Raw genomic sequence first — 21,677 nt, forward strand, 5'->3', positions numbered from 1 at the left:
GCCTCAGACATTTAACACTTACTTCCTGTATAAATCTAGGTAATTTACTTAACTCCAATTACCTTGTAAATTTTTTTAAAAAGGATGTAAAGAGGTTCTTTAGACAAAAAGGTTAAAAAATTATTGAACTGGCATATTGCCTCTATAAAAGATGATTATTTGACAAAAATGGCAGGAAATAGAAAATAGATTCAATGAATTAAGCAGGAGCCCTATCACATTATCTCTTCAGGGCTTATACATTATCAAAATACCCTCTAGTCTCTCATTCTTTATAGATGAATGTCTCTTATTTCTCTTCTGCTTTAGTTGAGGTCCTGAAGCTTTAACCTTTAATGCTTATCATGTAGGTCTGAATCAGCATAGGATTGAGTTTAAATTTTGACTCCAATACTTAACAGCTATATGACCACAGATAAATCTCTCTGAGTCTTGGGTTCCATCCCTTTGAATTAATAACAACAAAATAAACAATAACACATAAATTAATAAATATTAATAAATAAAACAATAAATAATACAATAATAATTATTAGTAATTATATATAATATGTGTGTGTGTGGATAGACATATGTGCAGGTAGAAGGCATGGTAAATAGAGTGATGGGCCTGGAGTCAGGAAGAATCATTTGCCTGAGGTCAAATTTGGCCTCAGATATACACTAACTGGGCAAGTCACTTAACCCTTTTTGTCTCAGTTTTCTTATCTATAAAATGGAGAAGGAAATGGCAAACCTCTCCAGTAACTTTGACAAAAAAAACCCCAATTGGTGACACAAAGAGTTGGACATGATTGAAAAATGACTCAACAAATGATTTATAGCATTTTAAAGTGTTCTTTGCAAAGGGATAATATAGTTATCACCTACTGACACAGTTGGTATGATGATTGAAAGTGCAGCATTGCTTTCAAAGGGCAATAAGGTTGTTTATAAATGTCAGTTACTATTATTTCTATAAATTCCTTTTGTGCTTTTTCTTTTAATCTCTTCACTCTCTCTCTAACCTTTCATCAGTCTTGCTTATGTACTCTTTTCAGATCAGTTAGATGAAATAGCTGTACCTGACACTGGTTATCACTTCCCTTCCCCCACAACTCACAATGCTCTAAGCTCATCCACTCACGAAGTCACAGGAAATACCCGAAAATCAGGCAACAGACCTCAAGACCAAAGGAGACCTGGACTTTCTACGTTAGCAGGGTTGCTACATGGGGACTTAGAAAGGCAACTTCAAGAGGGCAAGTCCTAGGTGCTTTGAATGCTCTTTACCATAGTAAAGGCACCCAAACAATGCACAACAATAAGGAGGGACTTGAGATTTAGTTTTCTCCTTAAACTTTTAAAGCAGTAAAATCTAACATGGCTGGAGGGTTCAGTTTGTGAAACTGAACTCTGAAATGGTCAACTAATTATTATTGTTAGATAGTTTTAATTTTATCCTACTGTTTGTGACCCTATTTGAGGTTTTCTTGGCAAAGATCCTGGAGTGACTTATTTCCTTCTACAACTCATTTTACAGATGTGGAAACTGAGGCAAACATGGTTAAGTGATTTCCCTAGAGTTCCATAGCTAGTAAGTGTCTGAGGCCAGATTTGAACTCATGAAGATGAGACTTCCTGATTGTAAACCCTGTGCTCTGTGCACTGTACTATCTAGATGTCCTAGAAGTGAACTCTAGGTTTCTTTTTTCTTGCTTAAGCTGAGATCATACCTTACAGTTTGGAATCCAGATACTATATCTCTAGGATTTGTTGAGTGTAAAAAACTGATCTTAACTCCTTTCTCCCTTTTAAAATGATCTCGAATTACTTATATGTGGTACCATGAGATCAGGAATATCAAAGGATCTTAGAGATCTATTCTAATACCTTCATTTTACCAAGGAGGGAAATGAGGTCCAGAAAAATTGAATGACTTGCCTAAGATAACAGCTACTAAATGACAGTGTTGAGATTAGAACCTAAATCTTCATTACCAGTTCACTGCTCTTCCCATTCCACCATGTTTTTATTATACTTTTGGGTTTCAAAAGCTAACTAATATTATAGGACAGATTGGTCATATAAATAACAAGGAACATTCATTGAAATCCAGCACATAGGCCATCACCTGAGAATACACTCTTCAAGATTATTGCTATATTATATTGATGTGGCCTTTACAAAACCCTTTCGTACTCATTCTTTCATCAGTCTTGCAACAGTTCTCTGAGATATAAGCTTCATTTTACAGATAGGGAAACTGAAATCCAAAGAAATGAAATGATTTGCTGATAGCTGGACAGCTAGTAAATGGCAGAGATGAAATTAGAACCCACAACTCTTGATTCTAATACTAATACAGATTCTATTATGCTTCATGCTCCACAGAAAGAAGATAGAGGCAGGGTGGTCCTGGTTAGGGAGAAGTGCTGAAAAAGAAGGTAAGAGCAAAGATAGAAAAACATATTTTATCTCTTTTATGATTCTTCTTGGCTCTATCCCGAGAAGATGCTGGTTTGTCCCAGAGGGAAAGAAATCTGACCGTGAAGGTCAAGATGAAGTCACTGGACTGAAAGGGAAGATGCCTGGAGCTTTGGAGACTGAGAGCCCTGGGGACATAATGTGGGAGGCAGGAAGGTCATCCCAGAGAAGTCACTTTGGGCCTCCAGATTTTTTTTTCTCTGTTAAAAGTTAGAATTTAATGAATGTGTCTCTTTGGCCCTTTCCAGCTCTGCCATTCTATTCCTTGAGTCTATGAATTCATGATGATCTTTGAACCCACTTCTCTGAAGGCACAGGAGAATGAGGGGATGATAGCTCTGGGTTCAGACTACCCTGGGGAGTATCAGATACAGACCAGTTCAGAGTCAAAACTAGAATCTGAGGGCCAATAAGCCAATCAAGATAAGAATTCTAGGTCCTTTGAAATCTGGGACACCTGCCTTGGCCCATGTGAAAGGGAGTGGGAAAAAAATCACAGCCTTTACCCTTCAGACTGGTGAGAAATTTGCAGGCATTTTGCTTCTCACTTTGAGGTTTTCCATTCCCCAAAAAGCCCAGTGTGGGTTTGTTAGAGAACAAGTAAATGTCCAGAAATATGCATGATTTAGAAAATACCCCTTTACACCCTTCACAATACCACACATCAGAATCTGTGCAATGGGAACAAGCTAACTGGGTCACTCTTTATAGAGCATACTGATCTCTTCCATGTGGGTAAGGCTTTCTACTCCTGCCTCTGGGGCTGCAGTTGGGATTGGCTGCAGATAGGAAGAGTCTGGCCTATCATTTTTTCCAGTTAAGCCAGTCCAATTTGACATGTAAGCCAACAAGTATTGTAAAGCATAGGGCTTCAAGTCTAACCTCATGTGTTGCCCACGAGTATTTTATTTTTATTTTAGCAAAAAATTTTTTTTCCTCATTAGGCAGTACTCATGAAGTAAATCAGAAAGGTCTAAACAATTTCTGACTATGTAAAGGATTACCTCACTAGCTAATCTCTATTAAAAATTATTTTAAAACTTCTTAGGTCCCCACACATTTATTTCTGATGATGAGAACCACTTTTGAAAAAAGAAACCAAAAACCTGCAGGTGTCCTTGGTACACTTTAAAAACCTTGAACAAGTGTAAATGAGATGCAAACAGCTTGACAATGAGCACATTGAGTAGCAGTTGCCTACCTGTATTGAGCTTCAGTGCTACTTTCTTGCAGAGAGAGAAAGAGCTGGGTATCAAAGGCCCAGTTAGTCAAATGATGTTCCTGGCAGGATGGGAACCCTTTGGGGGCAATGTTTGATCTCTTTCTAGAAACTGGGTAGTAGTAGTGCCCTAAAAATGCTCCCTCGTGACTTAATATTACTTTCCCTGTCTACTTTGGGGAGTGTCCTCCCTATTTCTAGATTCCTCTCTGAATAACTGTTGGGGAGTCGGATAACTGGTTCATCTCAACAGGCAGACTAAAGTGGAAAGGCAGAACAGCCTAATGGAAAGACCACTGGACTGAGTTGAAGTTTAGTCTCATCTTTACTGAGGCTGGATAATTGGGGAAAATCATTAACCTCCCTGAACCTGTATTTTTTCATTTGTAAAATGAGAACAATGAAACCCACCTTGCCCACCTTTCCTCAGAGGTTTTTTGTGAAGACCACATGAAGTCATGTATATAGAAAGCTTTGAAAACCCCAATGTGTTGTCATAAAAACATAAAGCAGTATTATTTATAGTGACTGGTCCACAGAGGCAGGCCCTATGCTGGAGCATCTGCCTTGTTCTCCCTCCTATGCCTGGAATGATGATTGGAAATAATTGAAACTGTCACTGGAAATAATGAGAAGTGACAGAGCCTGGGTTATAAGGGCTATTGCTTCCAGTCTTAACGATCCCCACAAACTCAAAAACTAAATTTAAACAATGAAGTCACCAAGTAGTTTGCCTTCCAGGGACCTGAAAAAAAATTTTTTTTGGTCATAAACAGGAATAAAGGCATGTCTAGAGCTGTCTCAGTTCAATATGTGGTTTTGGTTCAGGATAGCCATTCTGCCTGGCTTATTATTTTTCCTTCTACCTAAATGATAATATCAACACCTGGCTACTCTGGGATTCAGCTTCTTTTTTTACAGAACAAGAAAGGTAAAGACTCCTCTGACTTGATTCAGAGTGAAGCAAACACAACTGGAGACCAAAACAGAACTTTCCTTCAAACCTTCTTGTCTTCCAGATTTCCCAGTTTCTATTGAAGGCACTTCTATCTTCCCAGCCTTGAGCATCATCCTTGATATCTCTCATACATTCCCTCCAACATTAATCTGTTGCTAAGTATTGTCATTTCTCCCTTTATAACATCTCTCTTACAGGTCCTTTCTGCTCTGCCCACAGAGCCTCTACCTGCAGTAGGCTCTCATCCTCTCACAGCTGAACAATTAAAATGGCGTTCTGATCTGTCTTCCCACCCCAATCCACCATTCCTTTTGTCATTTTATCAAAGCCCAGGTTGGTCTGTGTCACTCTCTTATTTAGTAAATTCCAGTGTCTCCTATTACTGCCTATATCAAACCCTAAAATGCTCTTTGGGGGGAATTTATTTTTAAAAATTATTTATTTATAAACCTTTTTTCTTTTTTAAATTGAATTCTAAATTTTGTCTCTGCCCTTCCCACCCCTCCACCCCCACCCCCGAAGGCAAGGTGGGTTTTTGGGAACTCATTTAAAGTCCTTATTCACAACTTATTCTCTTCCTATGTTTCCATTCACCTTATACCTTCCTTCCTTCCTTGCACTCTGTGACTCAGAGACCCAGGCATTCTCTGTCCCTTGTACATGAGAATTCAGTTCCTTGACCTTTCCCAAATCCGTCCTCCAAACCTAAAATGCCCTCCCTCCTCATCTCTGTTTCCCAGCTTTCCTGGCTTTCTTCACTTCAAATACCAGGAGATTTTCTCCAATTTATCTCCTTCCCATCCCCTCATCCACCTCCCCATCTCTTGTGCTTTCTTTTTGAGATTCTGTAGAATTTCTGTTTATACAGTGGTTTGAATGTTATCTCCTTCCTGAGAATGTTAGTTTTCTAAGGACAGGGGCCATTTTTGGCTCCTTTTTTGTATCCTTTTGACTAAATGTAATGCCCAACAGCTAGGTGGTGTAGTGGTTAGAGTATCTGATAGTGTGTTAGATTTGGGGTTCAAATCTAGCCTCATACACTTACTAGCTATGTGACCTTAAGCAAGTCACTTAACCCTATTTGCCTTTGTTCCTCATCTGTAAAAATAAGCTGCAGAAGGAAATACCTCTCTGCATCTCAGCCAAGAAAACTCCAACTGGGGTCATGGAGACTTGAACACAACTGAATAGTAACAACAAATGCCTGACATGGAGTAAGCCCTTAATAAATTCTCCTTGGCTGACTAAAAAAAAATACATATCTACATATTATATATCATCTTTCTATCTATTAATATTATATATGCATAATATTATAATAATAAAATTGATATATTGAAATAAGCACTTTTAGAATATAGAATATATGTATATAACAGCCTCTCTATATAAATATACTATATATGTTATATATTTATAAGTATATGTGGCAGCTAGCTGTCAAAGTGGGTAGGGCACCAATCATGGAGTCAGACTGACCCGAGTTCAAATATGACCTCATACACTTACTAGTTAGTTATATGACACTGAGCAAGTTATTTCATCCTGTTTCATCCTCATATCTAAAATGAACTGCAAAAGAGGCGGCAAACCTCTCCAGTACCTTTACTAGAAGAAAACATCAAATGGCATCATGAAGAGTTAGATCCAAGTGAAACAAGGTAACAACTATTTCTAGTGTGTGTGTGTGTGTGTGTGTGTGTGTGTGTGTGTGTAGTTCTCCATCGGTCAGCCAAGATTTTCATTGTTTATTATTTATATATGTATGTGTTTTTGTGCATTTTAATAATGTAAATGAAAAGCACCCTAAATGGAAGCCAAATCTGCAGTACTTGTAATGGATAATCTGAGTCCCAGAGAATAGATAATGACAAATATCTCCTTTCTCTGGGCAGAAAGGTGGAGACTTTCTGGGGCAGGATGCTGCATACATTGTCAGTCTTGGTCACTGTGTCAACTGCTTTTGTTTAATTGTTTTTCTTACTTACAAGTAAGGATTCTATGGGGGTGTATGTGATATTTCTGAATATAGACAGAAATGATTGTCCAATAAAAACAAAAAGTATCAATACAACTTTGAAGTAAAATTAGAAGGTTGTCTGATCAATCAACCAGTGATCAATATCTTCAATATCTGCTATCCTCTAGACATCAGGGAGATATAATCTCTAAGGGTCTTTCCAGCTTTGACATTCTGAGACCCTCTGACATTAGATATCCTTAAGCAAACCTTATATATTCTCATTTGAAAAGAACTGTAGTACAGTGGAAAGCACACTGACTAGAGTCAGTGGACTGAGCTCATATCCCATCTCTCCTAGGCACAGTCTGTGTGACTCCGAGCAACCTCCTGTGTTTTACAGATGGGGTGCACTCAGTCTCCTCTGCCCAGTAAGGACTTTAGGGCAGGATCCCCTCCGGGTCCCCTTTCAGAGCTAAATCTATGTTTACGTGATCGTTGCCACCTTGTGGGGTGTGGAGGATTGCTCTCCATTTCCCAGAGGGGGAGAATGAGGGGGCCACGTCACTACTATGTTATTAATGAGGAATAAGCCCATAAGCCCTAGAGGGCAGGGACTAGCTTGGGCTAAATCACTGGGTGAAGTGACACTGACCCCCAGAGAGCTTAATCATGACCTTTCTGGAGATCAACAATCACATAGGAACTTTCTACGGGTCCCATTTGTGGTGAGGATCTCAGGAAGAAAAAAGAATACAGAAAAATGGCAGTGACTGCTACTGACATTTGTTCAGTACTTCAAGGTTACAAAGTATTTTATTCTCATGGGTATTTTGATTTCTTAACAAAACCCTGGGAGACAACTGTAGCAATATTATTCCCATTTTATAGATGAGGAACAAGCTTTGGGAGTGATTTGCCTAGCTCTCTCTCACTTAAATCCAACTCACTTGACATCCAAGTCTCTCTAATGTTATGGTCTTGGAAAAGGAAAGACAAACAAGAACACAACAGCCTCAAGTCGTCAGACCTGGAGACGGAGCCCAGGCTTCTCTAACTTAGGACGGTCTCTATTTCCTCTCTGTCTGCAAGAGGTTAAAATGTACCTGGGGGAACAAAGCCCACTCCAACCCCCAGGAGGCAACTAACAGCGTCCCCGACACTATAGAATCTATCTGGAGAGACCTTGTGGCACTAAACTGCTCCAGAACTTCCGATCAGGGGAAGATCTGTGGGGGCTGGGCTGGGCTGCTCCAGCAACTATTCTGAGTTAGTTTTCTAGCCTCAGGAGGCTTTTTAAACTTGTCTCCTCCTTCTCCAAGTGTCTGCTGTCTGCCCCATCTCTCAGTGACCTGAGATGACCCCATCCTCACTATTACACCACTTTTGAAAACTGCCAATTTTCTATACCAACTATGGAACAATTCTGAAGCTAGCCATTCATTTTCTATTCCCAGTGTGAGCAAAACCAAAACAAAACATCTTCCCACCTCCCCCTTTTGTCCCATCGAAACCAAACAGTTTTCAGACTTCATGTCGTCTGTATACACACACACACACACACACACACAAAATAGTGTGACTGCATTCATTTTATGGTGGGAGGAGAGGGGAGATAGGAGTCAAATGCAGAAAAAATTCCAACCACCTCCTTTTTTTGGGTCTACTCGGTGCCAAATCCAACAAACCTTTATTTATCTAAAGTATAAACTTCCATAAAACTGAGAAAAGGAAGTTGTTTTTCACACTTTTAGCATGGTTTTTGGAGAAAGACACAAATGGTAAGTACCAAGCTAATATCATCCATTTACTCTAAACATCAACATCTGCACCGAGTCCAAGAGTCAGGACAAGAGGCAGCCGGATCTCCTGGACCTTCTACAAACACATCTACCTATCTCTTCCATGACAACTGCTATTCAAACTCATGTCCCCATAACATTTTGAGAGCCTAACTGGCCTTTGGAATTATTGAAGGATAAATATTTTTCAGAAAGATGAACCAAGATCCTGAAGTATCTTGAGACAGGAAATTGGTCATCTATGAATAGCCTATGTAGTAACTCAGTTAACCCAAACACATTTTATTATGAAGATCAGCAACCTGCTTAGAGAGTTTCTTGGGGGTGCTAAGAGGCTAAATGACTTCGCACATGGTAACATAACTAGTCTATGTTAAAAGAATAATTTGAATCTAGTTCTTTCTAAATCCCATGTTGACTCCTACAATCACACTGATAATAAAACCCAACAATATACATGTTTATAGCATTTAAAAACTTGTAAAATGCTTACCTCACACCAGTCTTTGTGAAATAGAAGGTATGGGGAGGGGATAAGACCTGTGATTTCATTAGAGTAGAAGATTCTATTGAAGAATTTCTTCCAATGCTCTTCAGTACCTTCTCTGCAACTTACTATCTTCTAGACTGGCACACTGAGCATTAAATGCCCTTGCGGAGTCAGTATGTGTCAGGCAAGATCTGAATGCAATTCTTCCTATCAGTTCTCTATCCAATAAGTCACACTGCCTCCTTATAAGATAGCTAGTGCAAACATTATTATCTGCATTTTATGTGTGAAAAATTGAGGCTTATGGTCCCACAGTTAGTGGAGATTATATTCCAACTTAAATATCCCAGCATTAGATTCACTGCTCTTCCTATTACATTATTCAACTTACTAGAACACTCAAGTTCCTCTTCCTTAGACCTGACATTTCTAAATTTCAGTTTCTTACTTTGTAAAATGGAAGTAGTAGCTACTTGACCATCTAAATGGTGCAGTGGACAGAGCATTGGATTATGTGATCTTCATCTTGTTTGCCTCAGTTTCCTTATTTGTAAAATGAGCTGGAGAAGGAAATAGCAAATCACTCCAGTATTTTTGCCAAGAAAACCCCAAATGGGGTCATGAAGAGTCAGACATGAATGAAATGACTGAATACTAACAATGTGTACTAATCGACTGTTAAATGTTTATTTATTTTGTTAAATAACCATGATGTTAAATAAATGAAGGCTTTCAGTTCTTTCTCTATACAAACTATTCATAGAATTTTCTGTGGGTATAAAGAACCTTCTACGCTAAAACCTAACAGAGTGCCCTGTGTAGCCAGGGCACAGCACTGACTCCCTTTAACCTTGCTTCTAGGCAAAATCAGATTTACAGTACTCAAGGGTAATTGAGTTTCCTGAACTCAGGGTTAATAATGAGGCTCCATAACACAACAGCTATATACAGGACTGAATTCTGCTGGACAGTGAACACAGTGATGGGGACATCCCAGAGTACTGATGGCAGCCACATTGTCCACATCAACAATAGGAGCATCATTCTGATACAGGCTTTCCTTTCACAAAGCCTTATTAAAAGTATATTTTCTGACTTAGAGATTTCACTGCTAGGCATATATCTCAAGGAAGTCAATGGAAGAAATAAAGGTCCATTATATACCAAAATATTTATAGTAACACTTTTGTGGTAGCAAAGAATTGAAGACAAAATAGATGCTTATTGATTAGAAAAATAACTAAATAGATTGAAGTAATTGTACAAATAGAATATTATTAACATATCATAAGAAATACTAAAATATTTAGAGAAAGATGGGAACACATTTGTATAAAACTTTTTAAATTTAATACAATTGAAAATATCCATTTTACACCTCATTTTGCTTTCTAATTCTTGTTTATTCATAAATTGTTTGCCTGTCTATAAATTAGATAAGAGATATGTTCCATGTTCTAATTTTCTTGTAAAATCTCTCTTTATATTTAGGTCATGTATCCCTTTTGACCTTATTTTAGTAAAAATTTTTAGTAAAAATATTGATTCATGATATTGATTTATGCCCAGTTTCTACCATACTGCTTTCCAGTTTTCCCAACAAATTTTTTAACCAAATAATTCTTTCCCCAAAGTCTCAAGTCTTTATTGTCAGTTACAAAGATATTATGTTTATTTGCTGCTGTGAATTGTGCATCTACTGTATTGATCTACTATTCTATTTCTTAGTCAATACAAGGTTTTGATAATTAAAGTAACACCTACAAACAAATGCAGAGTAAAGCAAGCAAAACCAGGAAAATAATATACTGATGTGGATCCCTTCCCCACTCACCTACAAAAATGTAATTTTAATGACTAAGCTTATCCTGAAGAAAAGGTGAAAAAAATAGACTTCTTTAACTATGGGTGTGAAACATTGCCTATGTTGTCACACTCAGCTGATGTGTTGGTTACTGTTGCTTAACTGATTTCATCTTTTTTTTCCTTCTCTTTCTTTTTTTATTATTATTTTTGTATTATGAAAGAGGTCTCATGGGTAGTGTAGAGGAGAGTAATTATCATATCATATTCATGAAAGAAGGTGTATTAAAACAAAAGATAGCAATAGAAGATGACAAAATAAGCAGTAAATCACTGTAATTCTCCCATATTCCCCTCAAAACAACCATAAAATACCACCTTGAAACATTTCGGAACAGCAAAACCAGCAAAAAGAAAAGGTTTTAGCCCCAAAACCTTGGAAGATTGCCAAGATTCTTACTCAAGCAAAAGAGGAACACAGTTCAGGGATTGGAAGCATCTCAGAAAGCCAGCAGCAAGCCATACCTCAGCAAAGCAATGGGAAATCCCGAGCCCCAATGTGGTGACCAGGCAAACCCCAGCACCAGGACCCTTCACATGCTGCAGCAAAGCTAGGGAAACAGGCTGCCATGAGCTTTAGTGTATCTCTACGCAAACAGGCAGCCTCCAGTGACCAGATAGTCATGTACTTCAGTATAGTTCTGAGGAAACACAGAAGCACCACATCCACCTCAGCTCACATCAGACACCATAACTAGGACTCCAGCTCAGCACCAGGTAAGCTGCCAGACCCTGCAGTCTCTAGTACTGCCAGCTACCACTCCTTAAGCCCCTTACCACAGCCCCAGTCATAAGAATCCCCCATGGGCCTCAGGGCACAACCACAACCACAAAGTATCAGTAAAGAAGCCAGGATGTGCAGCCCCAGGCTCAGGAAGTCTGAGACATTGCTCCCTTTTTTTTTTTTTTTTTTTAACCCCAGGAGCAGAGCTCAAATTTAGAAGAAAGTAAAAAAATCAAAAAGTTTGAGCAAAAAACAAAAAAATTTTATCTAACCATAGGTAATAATTATGGTGACAGGGAAGATCAGGACATCAACTAAGAAGAAGACAACAATGTTATCTCTGGGAAGGACCCCAAAATAAAATGGGAAGTGGTCTCAAGCCCAGAAACAGATCATGGAAAGACTCAAAAAGCAGCTTAAAAATCATATAAGAGAGATAAAAGAAAAATTAAGAAAAGAAAGGAGAGTCAATTATGAAAAGTCAACAGCTTGGAAAAAGAAAACAACTGCTTAAAAAGTAGAATTGGCCAAATGGAAAAGGAGATACAAAAATCCACTAAAGAAAACAATATCTTAAAAAACCCTCAAAAAGTACAATTGACCAAATAGAAAAGGAAGTACAAAAGGTAGCTGAGGAAAACAACACCTTAAAAGCTAGAATTGAGCAAGTGGAGGTTAATGATTCTATGAGACCTCAAGAATCAATCAAGCAAATTCAAAAGAATGAAAAAAAATATATAAAATATCTTATTGGGGGAAAAAAGTGATTTGGAAAATAGATTCAAGAAAGACAATTTGAGAATCATTGGACAACCTAAAAATTATTATCAAAAGAAGGATCTGGATACATCTTTAAAGAAATTATCAAGAAAAACTGCCCTTATATTCTTGAACCAGAGGGCAAAATAAGTATGGAAAGAATCCATTTATCACTCAGAAAAGAAATACCAAAAGAAAAACTCCAAGGAACATTATAGCCAAATTACAGAATCAAAGAAAAAGTACTGCAAGGGAACAGAAAGAAACAATTCATATCAGGGAGCCACAATCAGGGTTACACAGGACTTAGCAGCTGCAATATTAAAGGATGGAGGATTGTGGAACATGATATTCTGAAAGGCAAAGGAATTAGGACTGCAATCATGAATCAATTACACAGTGAAATTTAGCATAATACTTCAAGGGAAAAAAATGGTCATCCAATGAAATAAAAGAATTTCAAGCATTCATTAGTAGAAGATCAGAATTAGACAAAATATATGATCTCCAATCTTAAGACCTAAAAGAAGCCTATGAAGGTAAAAAGGAAAAAGAAACCCAAGGGATTCAATGGAGCTGAATTGTTTATATCTACATGAGAAGATAATATTTGTAATTCTTAAAAATTGTACCACTAATAGTACGACTAGAAAGGATATATGTAGACAAAGGATACAGTTATAAGATAAATTGGAGGCAATGATGAAAAAAAAAAAAAAAAAAACAAAGGAATGAGAAAGAGTATATTGGGTGCAGAAGGAAGGAAGAGGCAGAATGGGGTAAATAATTTCACATGAAGAGGTGATAAAGTAGGGGGGAAGTATGGGAAGATAGACAGTGAGCATTATTCAACCCTACTCTCATCAGTAAGTACTAGATCAAAGAGTAAATTATATAAAAATCAGTTGAATACAGAAATTTATCTTACTCAGCAGGGAAGTAAGAGGGGAGGAGATTAACGGGGGATGGACTAAGAGAAGGGAGGGCAGATTGGGGAGGGGCAGACAGAACTAAAACACTGATGAGGAGGGAAAGGGTAAAAGGAAGAGAGAGGACAAACAGGAGGAAAAATAGGATGGAGGGAAAATATGTTAGCAATCATAATTGTGAATGTGAATGGAATGAACTCTTCCCATAAAATGGAGGCAGATGGCAGAGTGGATTAAAAACTGGAATCCTGTAATATATTGTTTAAAAAAAACACCTTTGAAACAGACAGACTCACACAGCGTAAAGATAAGGGGATGGGGCAGAATCTATTATCCTTCAACTTAAATTAAAAAAGCAGAGATAGCAATCTTGAGCAAAAGCAAAAGTAGATCTAATTAAGAGATAAGGGAGAAAGTATATCTTGCTAAATAGGAAGTGAATTAGTATCAGTACTAACCACATACACATCAAGTGGTATAGCATCTAAATTCTTAAAAGAAAACTTGTGAGTTACAAGTTTATGATCAAAAAAGAGATAGAGAATATTATGAAATGTAAAATAGATAATTTTGGTTATATTAAATTAAAACCCTTTTGTACAAAACAAAAACCAATGCAACCAAGATTAGAAGGAAAGCAGACAGCTGAGAAACAATCTGTATAGCAAGTATTTCTGATAAAGGCTTCATTCCTCAAATATATGGAGAATGGAGTCAAATTTATACGAATACAAGCCATTCCCCCATTGATAAAAGTCAAAAGATATGAATAAGCAATTTTCTAATCAAAGCTACTATAGGCATATAAAGAAGTGCTCTAAATCACTTGATTAGGGAAAAGCATATCAAAACAACTCTGAGGTACCATCTCAGACTATCAGAGTGGCTAATATGACAAAAAATGAAAATGATAAATATTGGAGAGGATGTGGGGAAATTGGGACACAAATATAATGTTGGTGGAGTTGTGAACTGATCCAACCATTTTGGAGTGCAATTTGAAACTATGCCCATGATCCAGCAAGACCTCTAGGATGCCTATATTTCAAAGAGACCATAAAGAAGGGAAAAGGACTTACATGTGCAAAAATATTTACAGCAGCCCTTTTCATAGTGGCAAAATATTAGAAATTGATGGCATGTCCCACCATTGAGGAATAGCTGAATAAACTGTCATATATGAATATAATGGAATACTATTATGCAATAAGAAATGATGAACAGACAGATGTCAGAAAAACCTAGAAAGATTTGTGTGAACTAGAAGAACATTGAACACAATCTCAGCAACATAGTGTTATGATCAACTATAAATGATTCAGTTCTTCTCAGCAACACAATGATTCAAGACAAATACAAAGGACTCATGAAAGAAAATGCTAATCACATCTAGATAAAGAACTGATAAACTCTGAATGAAGATCAAACCATATTTTTCCACTTATTTTATTCTTTTTCATTTTTCTTTTACAACTGTGACTAATATGGAAATATATTTTACATGATGTCACATGTGTAATCTATATCAAATTGTGTACCATCATAGGAAGAGGGGGAAGGAGAAAAATTTGGAACTCAAAGTCTTGTAAAAATGAATGCTACAATTGTTTTGACATGTAATTCGGGAGAAAATAAAATACTATTTAAAAGGATAGCAATAAACTATTTTTTAAATATTTTTTTAATCTTGAAATTGGCACTGCCCTGGAAAATAAATGATGGAACTCAGTATATCACATGTTACTTCTGTGCATTTTTTTCACTTGTTCTTCACCATCCCAACAATGTTGAATAGCTTTGCCAAGTGTGAGCAAGTCCATGTGAGCCAAATCACATATACTCCATTAACACACACATATATCCTCAGGCTCAGTTACTCATTTCCTTTCTTCAACAATCCCACCTTCCACACCTCACTTACTGTTAGAAATTCATGAGCTTTCAGGTACAACAGCTATCTTTGAAAGTTACAACTCCCATGCTTGAAAAGTCAGTACCTAGTTTTTTGACTATTTTTTTTCATGGAATTGAATGATCACAGAAACAATTGAGATCTTACAGAACAAAATCACTCAGAGAGAGAGACAAGAATGACTTCTTTATATTAAGAACCTACCATGCCAGGCAGGATTGGTAAAGGAGCTGGGTCTGGGGATCTGGCAAATTATAGACCTTGTGCCACTAGCTAGCTCTACTTTGGGCAGGTAAAACCATCTTTCTGGGCTTCAGTTTTCTTATTTATAAGGAATATCTGGAGTTCTAATAATGCCAGGAGCATATCTTTCCTAATGGTTCATTTTATCATTTTCAATACTATTTTCAAGTAGTATTTTTGAATTTCAGTTTCATGAATAACTGTGCTGAGTACAATAAAAATAATGATGATACTATAATTATTAATTACAATTTCCACTCATATAGCACTTTAGGTTTTCAGAACAAGTGGCATTAAAGATATCAACCAAGAAATGTATGATTAGAAAATGAGGTACAGCCAATCATGCAGCAGCAGAAATGAATGATAACTGATGGAAAGCCTGTAATGAGGACACAGATCAGCTGATGGATTGGACCTTCCCAGGAGGGTTCATGGAAGAGAGTGGACAAGAGACACAAAAGATGAGAAGGGGGGTGAAGGGATCAAAGATTTAAGACTAGAAGGTCTTAGAGATTATCCAGAGAAACTTCCTTATTTTGTAGATGAGTAAACTATGGTCCCTTGAAGTAGTTTTTTGCTCAGTCACACAGATAGAAAATGATAGTCAGAACTCAAACCCAAGTCCTGTAATTTAAACTCGGTATACTTTCCATAGTACCACACTGTTTCCTAAAGGCTCTGTTTCAGTACATAAAGAGAGAAAGCCCACATCACAGAAATCATATCTTTTGACAAAATAGTGTATTTAAAGTTCATAGAAGATTTTCCTCACAATAAAACCATCAACAAGGGTGAAAGAATACTAGTCTTACAGCTGGATTCAAATTCTGATTCTTCTAAATGACTCCTGACAAGTCACTGAAGCTTGAAATCTTAATTAAATGACGGGGATTGGACAAGATGATCTCTGACATCATTTCTGACATCAATCTATGATTCCAGGAAGGTAAATAAGACCTGACCGATGTTATAATTTTACAGATTGGGAATCTGAGCCATAGAGAGAGATTAAGTGACTTGCTCACTTAATTAATTGATTTGTCCTCAATATCATTCAAGTTAAGTGTCAGAGTTGGGACCTGAATTCAATTCTTCTGAGACTAGAGATAATGAGAAAACAGCTCTCAGTCTCTAAAGCATCTTCTGAGTTACAAATCATATTCCTTAGATCAGAAAGTGCAGCCTTTTTGGTGTGGATGGACCTCTTTGGCAGTCTAATGAGAGCTATGTATTTCTCAGGATAATATTTTAAATGCATAAAACAAAATATATGCAATTACAAAGGAAGACAATTACACTGAAATAGTTTTCTCCGAGTTTCTCTCTCTAGCTATGTCTCTCCCTCTCTCTCTTTATCTCTATTTCTGTCTCTTTCTCTGTGAGTCTGTGTCTCTTGTCTATCTCTGTCTCTGTCTTCTCTCCTCTTCTTTATAGTAAATAATTTTGTATGACAAATGTGCTCTCTAGTCTTGGTACAATAATTTTCATTACAGTTGTGATATAGAAAAAAAATGCAGAACCTCAAGTGAGGTTCTCAAAAAAACCAAACTTTAATTAAGCTACAGTCTTAAGTGCTGGAGATGAGATCTGGGTTCACCTTTTAACTATAATGTTTACTGTGACTTTGGGGACAATCATTGAATTTTAACTTCCCCATCTACAAAAATGTGAATAAAAATAGTTTTTACCACCAATTATACAGGGAAACTATGAGACCAATTGCATAAAACCAAAGGTGCTAAAGAAATGTGCTATTTTATTACATAATTTCATTTATCTTGTGTACATTATAGTGGAGGAGAACCTAGATGAAAAAGAATTCTTCACAGTTTTTTTTTGTTGTTGTTGTTCCTTTGCCTGAGGCTTCTTGTGGCTAGGCAGATCCTCATCTCTGGAAGGGTGTTAAGTACAGACCTAGCAATAGATTAAGGTGCTATCATCTGTGGACCATCCTAGCCAAGAGTAGAGGGATTCTTTTCCAGAAGACTGATCACCAGGTAATGAAATTTTTAGCCACAATAACTCATGGAATGTGGACATGTTTCAGTCGGTTACTGTGGGAGAAATATTCATATCAATGAAAGCATAGCTCTTCAAAAATATCCCACCTCAAACATCTCAGGTTATCTCACCAAAAAAAAGCTACTTTAACCCTATAAGAGAAGACAAGAGAATATGCAGGTCTCCTATTAGCTGTAGGGGTGGCTAGTTGGCACTGTGGATAGAGAACTGGGCTTGGAATCAGGAAGACTCATGTTCATGATTTCAAATTTAGCCTTAATCACTTAGTATCTGGGTAAACCAGGGCAAATCACTTACTCTTGTTTGCCTCACTTTACTCATCTGTAACATGAGCTGGAGAAGGAAATGGCAAACCACTCTAATATCTTTGCCAGGAAATCCCCAATTGAAGTTACAAAGAGTGGGACATGACTGAAATAATGACTAACAACAGCTGTACATCATAGGTACTCAATGAATATTTGTTGAATGAATGCATGAACATCAGGTAGGATGTTAAGTCCATTCAGTGGGTCATAGAATTTAGAACTTGAAAAGACTTTAGAGGAATCATAAATCTGGCCTCAAATACTTAGTAAATCTGTGAACCTTAACCTTAGTTACCTAAATTGTAAAATGAGAATTACATTATTTACAGTACATTACAGTATTTACCTCCCTGTGTTGCTGTGAGGATCAAATGAGATAATACTTAGAAAATACTTAGCACAACAGCTGGCACCACATAGTAGGTGCAGTACAAATTTTTTAGAATTATATTTCATTTGTTTTTCTGTATAAATCTTATTTCTTTCCCCCTTATAGACCTAGTGCTCAGAGACCATTTTCTTTAATCTCCTGATTTTACATATGAGGAAGTTGAGTTGTGACTTGCTCAAGGTCTCAAAATCACCTGTGAATCACGTTTTTAGACACCAGAGCCAATACTCTGTTTGTTACATCTTGTCCAATACCACTGTGTTATAAAAAAGCGATGCCTACGGAGATGAAATGACTTGTCCATGGTTGGAATATGAGCCCCAATAATCAGTCACGCGTATTAATAGTTTTTAGAATTGGAAGGAAAGACCATGGGGGTCACCTAGTTATGCCTCCTCAATTTACTCATAAGGAAAGTGAGACCCAGAGAGGTCAAGTGACTTCAACTTTTCTGATTCCAAATCTAGAACTCTTTTCACTGCAACACATTGCTTTATCAAATGCAATTATTCATGCACATATTTAATGCACATTGCTTAGAATATTCTTGCTGATTTTCATAAATACTAGCAGGTTATTAAATCTTTCCATCCTTGTCTTGAATGATTCTTCTTTATTCAATCTATACTTTAGCATACCAGATCTACTCACCATTCTCAGCAAGCCTCCCATTTTCCCATTTCTATACCTTTGTTCCTGCTCATTTCTATGCCTAAAATATTCTTTTCTGTAGCTCTCCCTCCCTTTCCTTATTAAATACCTATCTATTCTTCAGTTTATATCAAATGTCACCTACTCCATGAAGTCTTCTCTAATTCTGCTTATTAGTGATGATGCTCTCCATCTCATCTAGCACTTTACTCACATCTCTCATTCCCTTATCCCATATTATTTTGTGTTATACTCATTTACGTACATGTCATACCCTTCTGGTAGGCTATGAACTCCACGAAAGCAGAGACTGGTTCTTATCAAAATTTCTTTCCAGCCCCACATATTCAGGCTTTGGAGAATGAGCATAAGAAATCTCTTGGATAATGTGACTTTGGAATTGAAATGTGCTAAATATCTTCTGGCTTAAAAGATAGTTAAGATGGTGTGTACTGACGAAAGGAGTACCCAGATGTGCCAAATAGCTTACCATAGCAAATCCCAGCCTCTCCCTCACAGGCTTAGAACACCAGATCTAAAATGCTTTAGCTATTGTCCTAGGTAAGCAGCATTACCTGAGAGAATGATAAAAGATGGTCATTTTAATTCGGGGATCTCTGGTTATGCACACAAGTATATGTGTCTATGTGTATACATGCATGTATCCAGGAGGCTCAAGTTCAAGTTCATTGAAAAATATGACACAAACTTCTACCTTTGTCTTAGAGAATTGCTCTTCCCACTTCATCCTTGAACCTTTTTGACCTCTAGCTAGTTCCTGGATCTTCGATTTTCTCAACTCATGTCCCTTGGGGGATTTGCCTTCCAGGTTGCCTCTGACCTCTCTGACCCAGTAGCAGTGATGGCCAGAAGCCCCTCCTCATGGGTGGATCTCCCCATGGATTCTCCTGGGACCCTGAGCTCCCACCCTGCCTCTCTGGCTGCCACCCCAGGCGATCCCAGCCTCTTCCTGCTTATTCTTGCCCACACACATCCCTGACTGGTGTTCTTTCGCAAACCTGTCTGCTGTCAGCTCAATCTGGGGAGTGGAAGGGAGGCAGAGATCTGACTGAGGCTTAATGGGCTCACATATTCCTTGTGACCAAAGTTAGTTACACCCAAATGGATGACCAAGAGAGTTTCTGCCTTCCTCAATGGAATCTTTTCTTCATTTAAACACATACACACACACACACACACACACACACACTCCAAAACAAAACAAAAAAGCAAAAAACATATACACACTCAAACCAGAACAAAACACCAACCCTTCCTCTCTCCCCCCAGTGTTACTTGGTTCCTCTTCCTTTGTCCTTCTTTCCCCTTTTCCCCTAACCTTTTCTCAGTTTATCTATTCTCAGACTCTCTTTCTGGTTATCCTCCTCTTTCTCCCTTTCCTGTTCCCCATCTTTTCTTCTTTCTCTGCCCCCTTTCTCATTTTTTTCCCTCTCTTCTTTTCTACCTTCTTTTTATCATACTTCAGAGTCTCTACCTTCTTGCCGCTCCGTTTTATGGCCCATTTTCTGTTCTTTCTTTATCTTTTCAGTCTCTATTTCCTTCACTACACCCTCTTTCTCGCTTACACTTTAACACATCTGTTTCTAATCCGAGTTGTTTGAGACGCCTGTTGGAAACAAAAAAAGCCCCTTCCCCCACCTTAGGGACCTGGAGCGAACATTCCTAGATCAAAGCCAAAGCTCATTTCCCTACTTTTCCTCCCCAAACATTCCCCCCCAAAACGCACCACAAAGGGGGTTCCAACTTTCAGATGGCTTACAGCCGAGGCCAACGTTGCACCTTGAAAATGCTGCCACCAGCAAGAACGAAAAAACGCTTTTATGTGACCCCCCTCAAGAAACAGATGTTTCCAGCCCTACGATGCAGAATTTACAACCCTCTCCAGCCCAGATGTGCTGCCCAATTGTCCCGAGGCAGAAAGAAACGGCCCTGCTTCCACCAAACGGTTGAGGAGCAATGGTTTAATTAGCAAGTTAGTCTCCCCTCGTTCCACTGCTGCTGCTGCTGCTGCAGTTCCTGACAATACCTCTCTTCGGAGACGTCCAAACTACCGACACAGCGTCCCCGAAACACTCACCTAGAACGAGGATGGACAGGAAAGACATTCCGTTTCCAGGACTCGGACACTTTGCCCCTCTGTTGCTTCCCTAGTCCCAGGCTCGTCAGACAGGCAGAGAAGACCTGCATGGAATGGAAAGCAACGTCTCTGGCAAACGCTCCGTATAATTGCATCCATGTGCCAGCAAAGGAACCCAACTTCCCTCCTCTTCCCCCTCGCCTACTTTTCTTCTGCCTTTGCCTTCTGACTCCACAGCCCCTGGGGAGGGGCCTGGAGCGCACCCTACTCCTTTCGGGTGGGAGTGGGAGGAGAGAGATCAGGGATTATGCTCTTCCCCAGAGCAGAAATTGTGACAAGAGAAGCTCTCCAGCCGCATGGAAACACTTTTCCCTGTTTGGAAAGAAAAAGGAATGAAGGAGGAAAAAAAAATCATACTGAGCAGTAACCACATGGCTGCCTCCTCCTGCCAGCCCCTCCCCATCATCATCTGGGATTAGCGGGGAACACCAATCGGTGGCCTGGCTGCGGAGCTGGCAGTCAAGAAGGGGCTTTTCTTTACGAGGAAAAATGCGAGGGGGTTTTCAGGGCAAAGCGGGGAAATCTAGACGCAACTTCGTATACATCGGAGACTTGGAGGAGGGGAGAAGCTCGTCTCCCCTCATTGCGGAGCCAGGGCCCGAGAGGGGGCAGAGGAATGCTAGAGACTTCTTTTACAGATATGGAAACTGAGGCCCGGGGCGGTGACGAGGAGTGTCCGAGGTCATGCAAAACGGGATAAGAAGCCCGATGACCCTCGCCTAGTCTTTCCAAAGTCACACGGCCACGAGGCAGGCTCCACATTCAATATTTTCTCCTTTCTTATTTCTCTGATTTAGTCGACATTAGAGCTGGTGGATG

At 38.4% G+C, this 21,677-nt stretch overlaps 1 protein-coding gene across 1 annotated transcript in view; it reads right to left on the reverse strand.

Annotated features, from left to right (window-relative positions):
* Positions 1-21,241, reverse strand: part of CLMP (CXADR like membrane protein) — a 113,286-nt gene extending 92,045 nt beyond the window's left edge. The window contains exons 1-2 of the mRNA XM_031960185.1: positions 21,004-21,241; positions 20,799-20,902 (exon numbers count right to left, since the gene is read on the reverse strand). Of these exons, the coding sequence (XP_031816045.1) occupies positions 20,799-20,826 (28 nt within the window). The 5' untranslated portion in view covers positions 20,827-20,902; positions 21,004-21,241. The remainder of the gene's footprint in view (positions 1-20,798; positions 20,903-21,003) is intronic.
* Between the last annotated feature and the right edge of the window lie 436 nt (positions 21,242-21,677).

The sequence above is a fragment of the Sarcophilus harrisii genome, chromosome 3, assembly GCF_902635505.1.
Source record: "Sarcophilus harrisii chromosome 3, mSarHar1.11, whole genome shotgun sequence".
Lineage (NCBI taxonomy): Eukaryota > Metazoa > Chordata > Mammalia > Dasyuromorphia > Dasyuridae > Sarcophilus > Sarcophilus harrisii.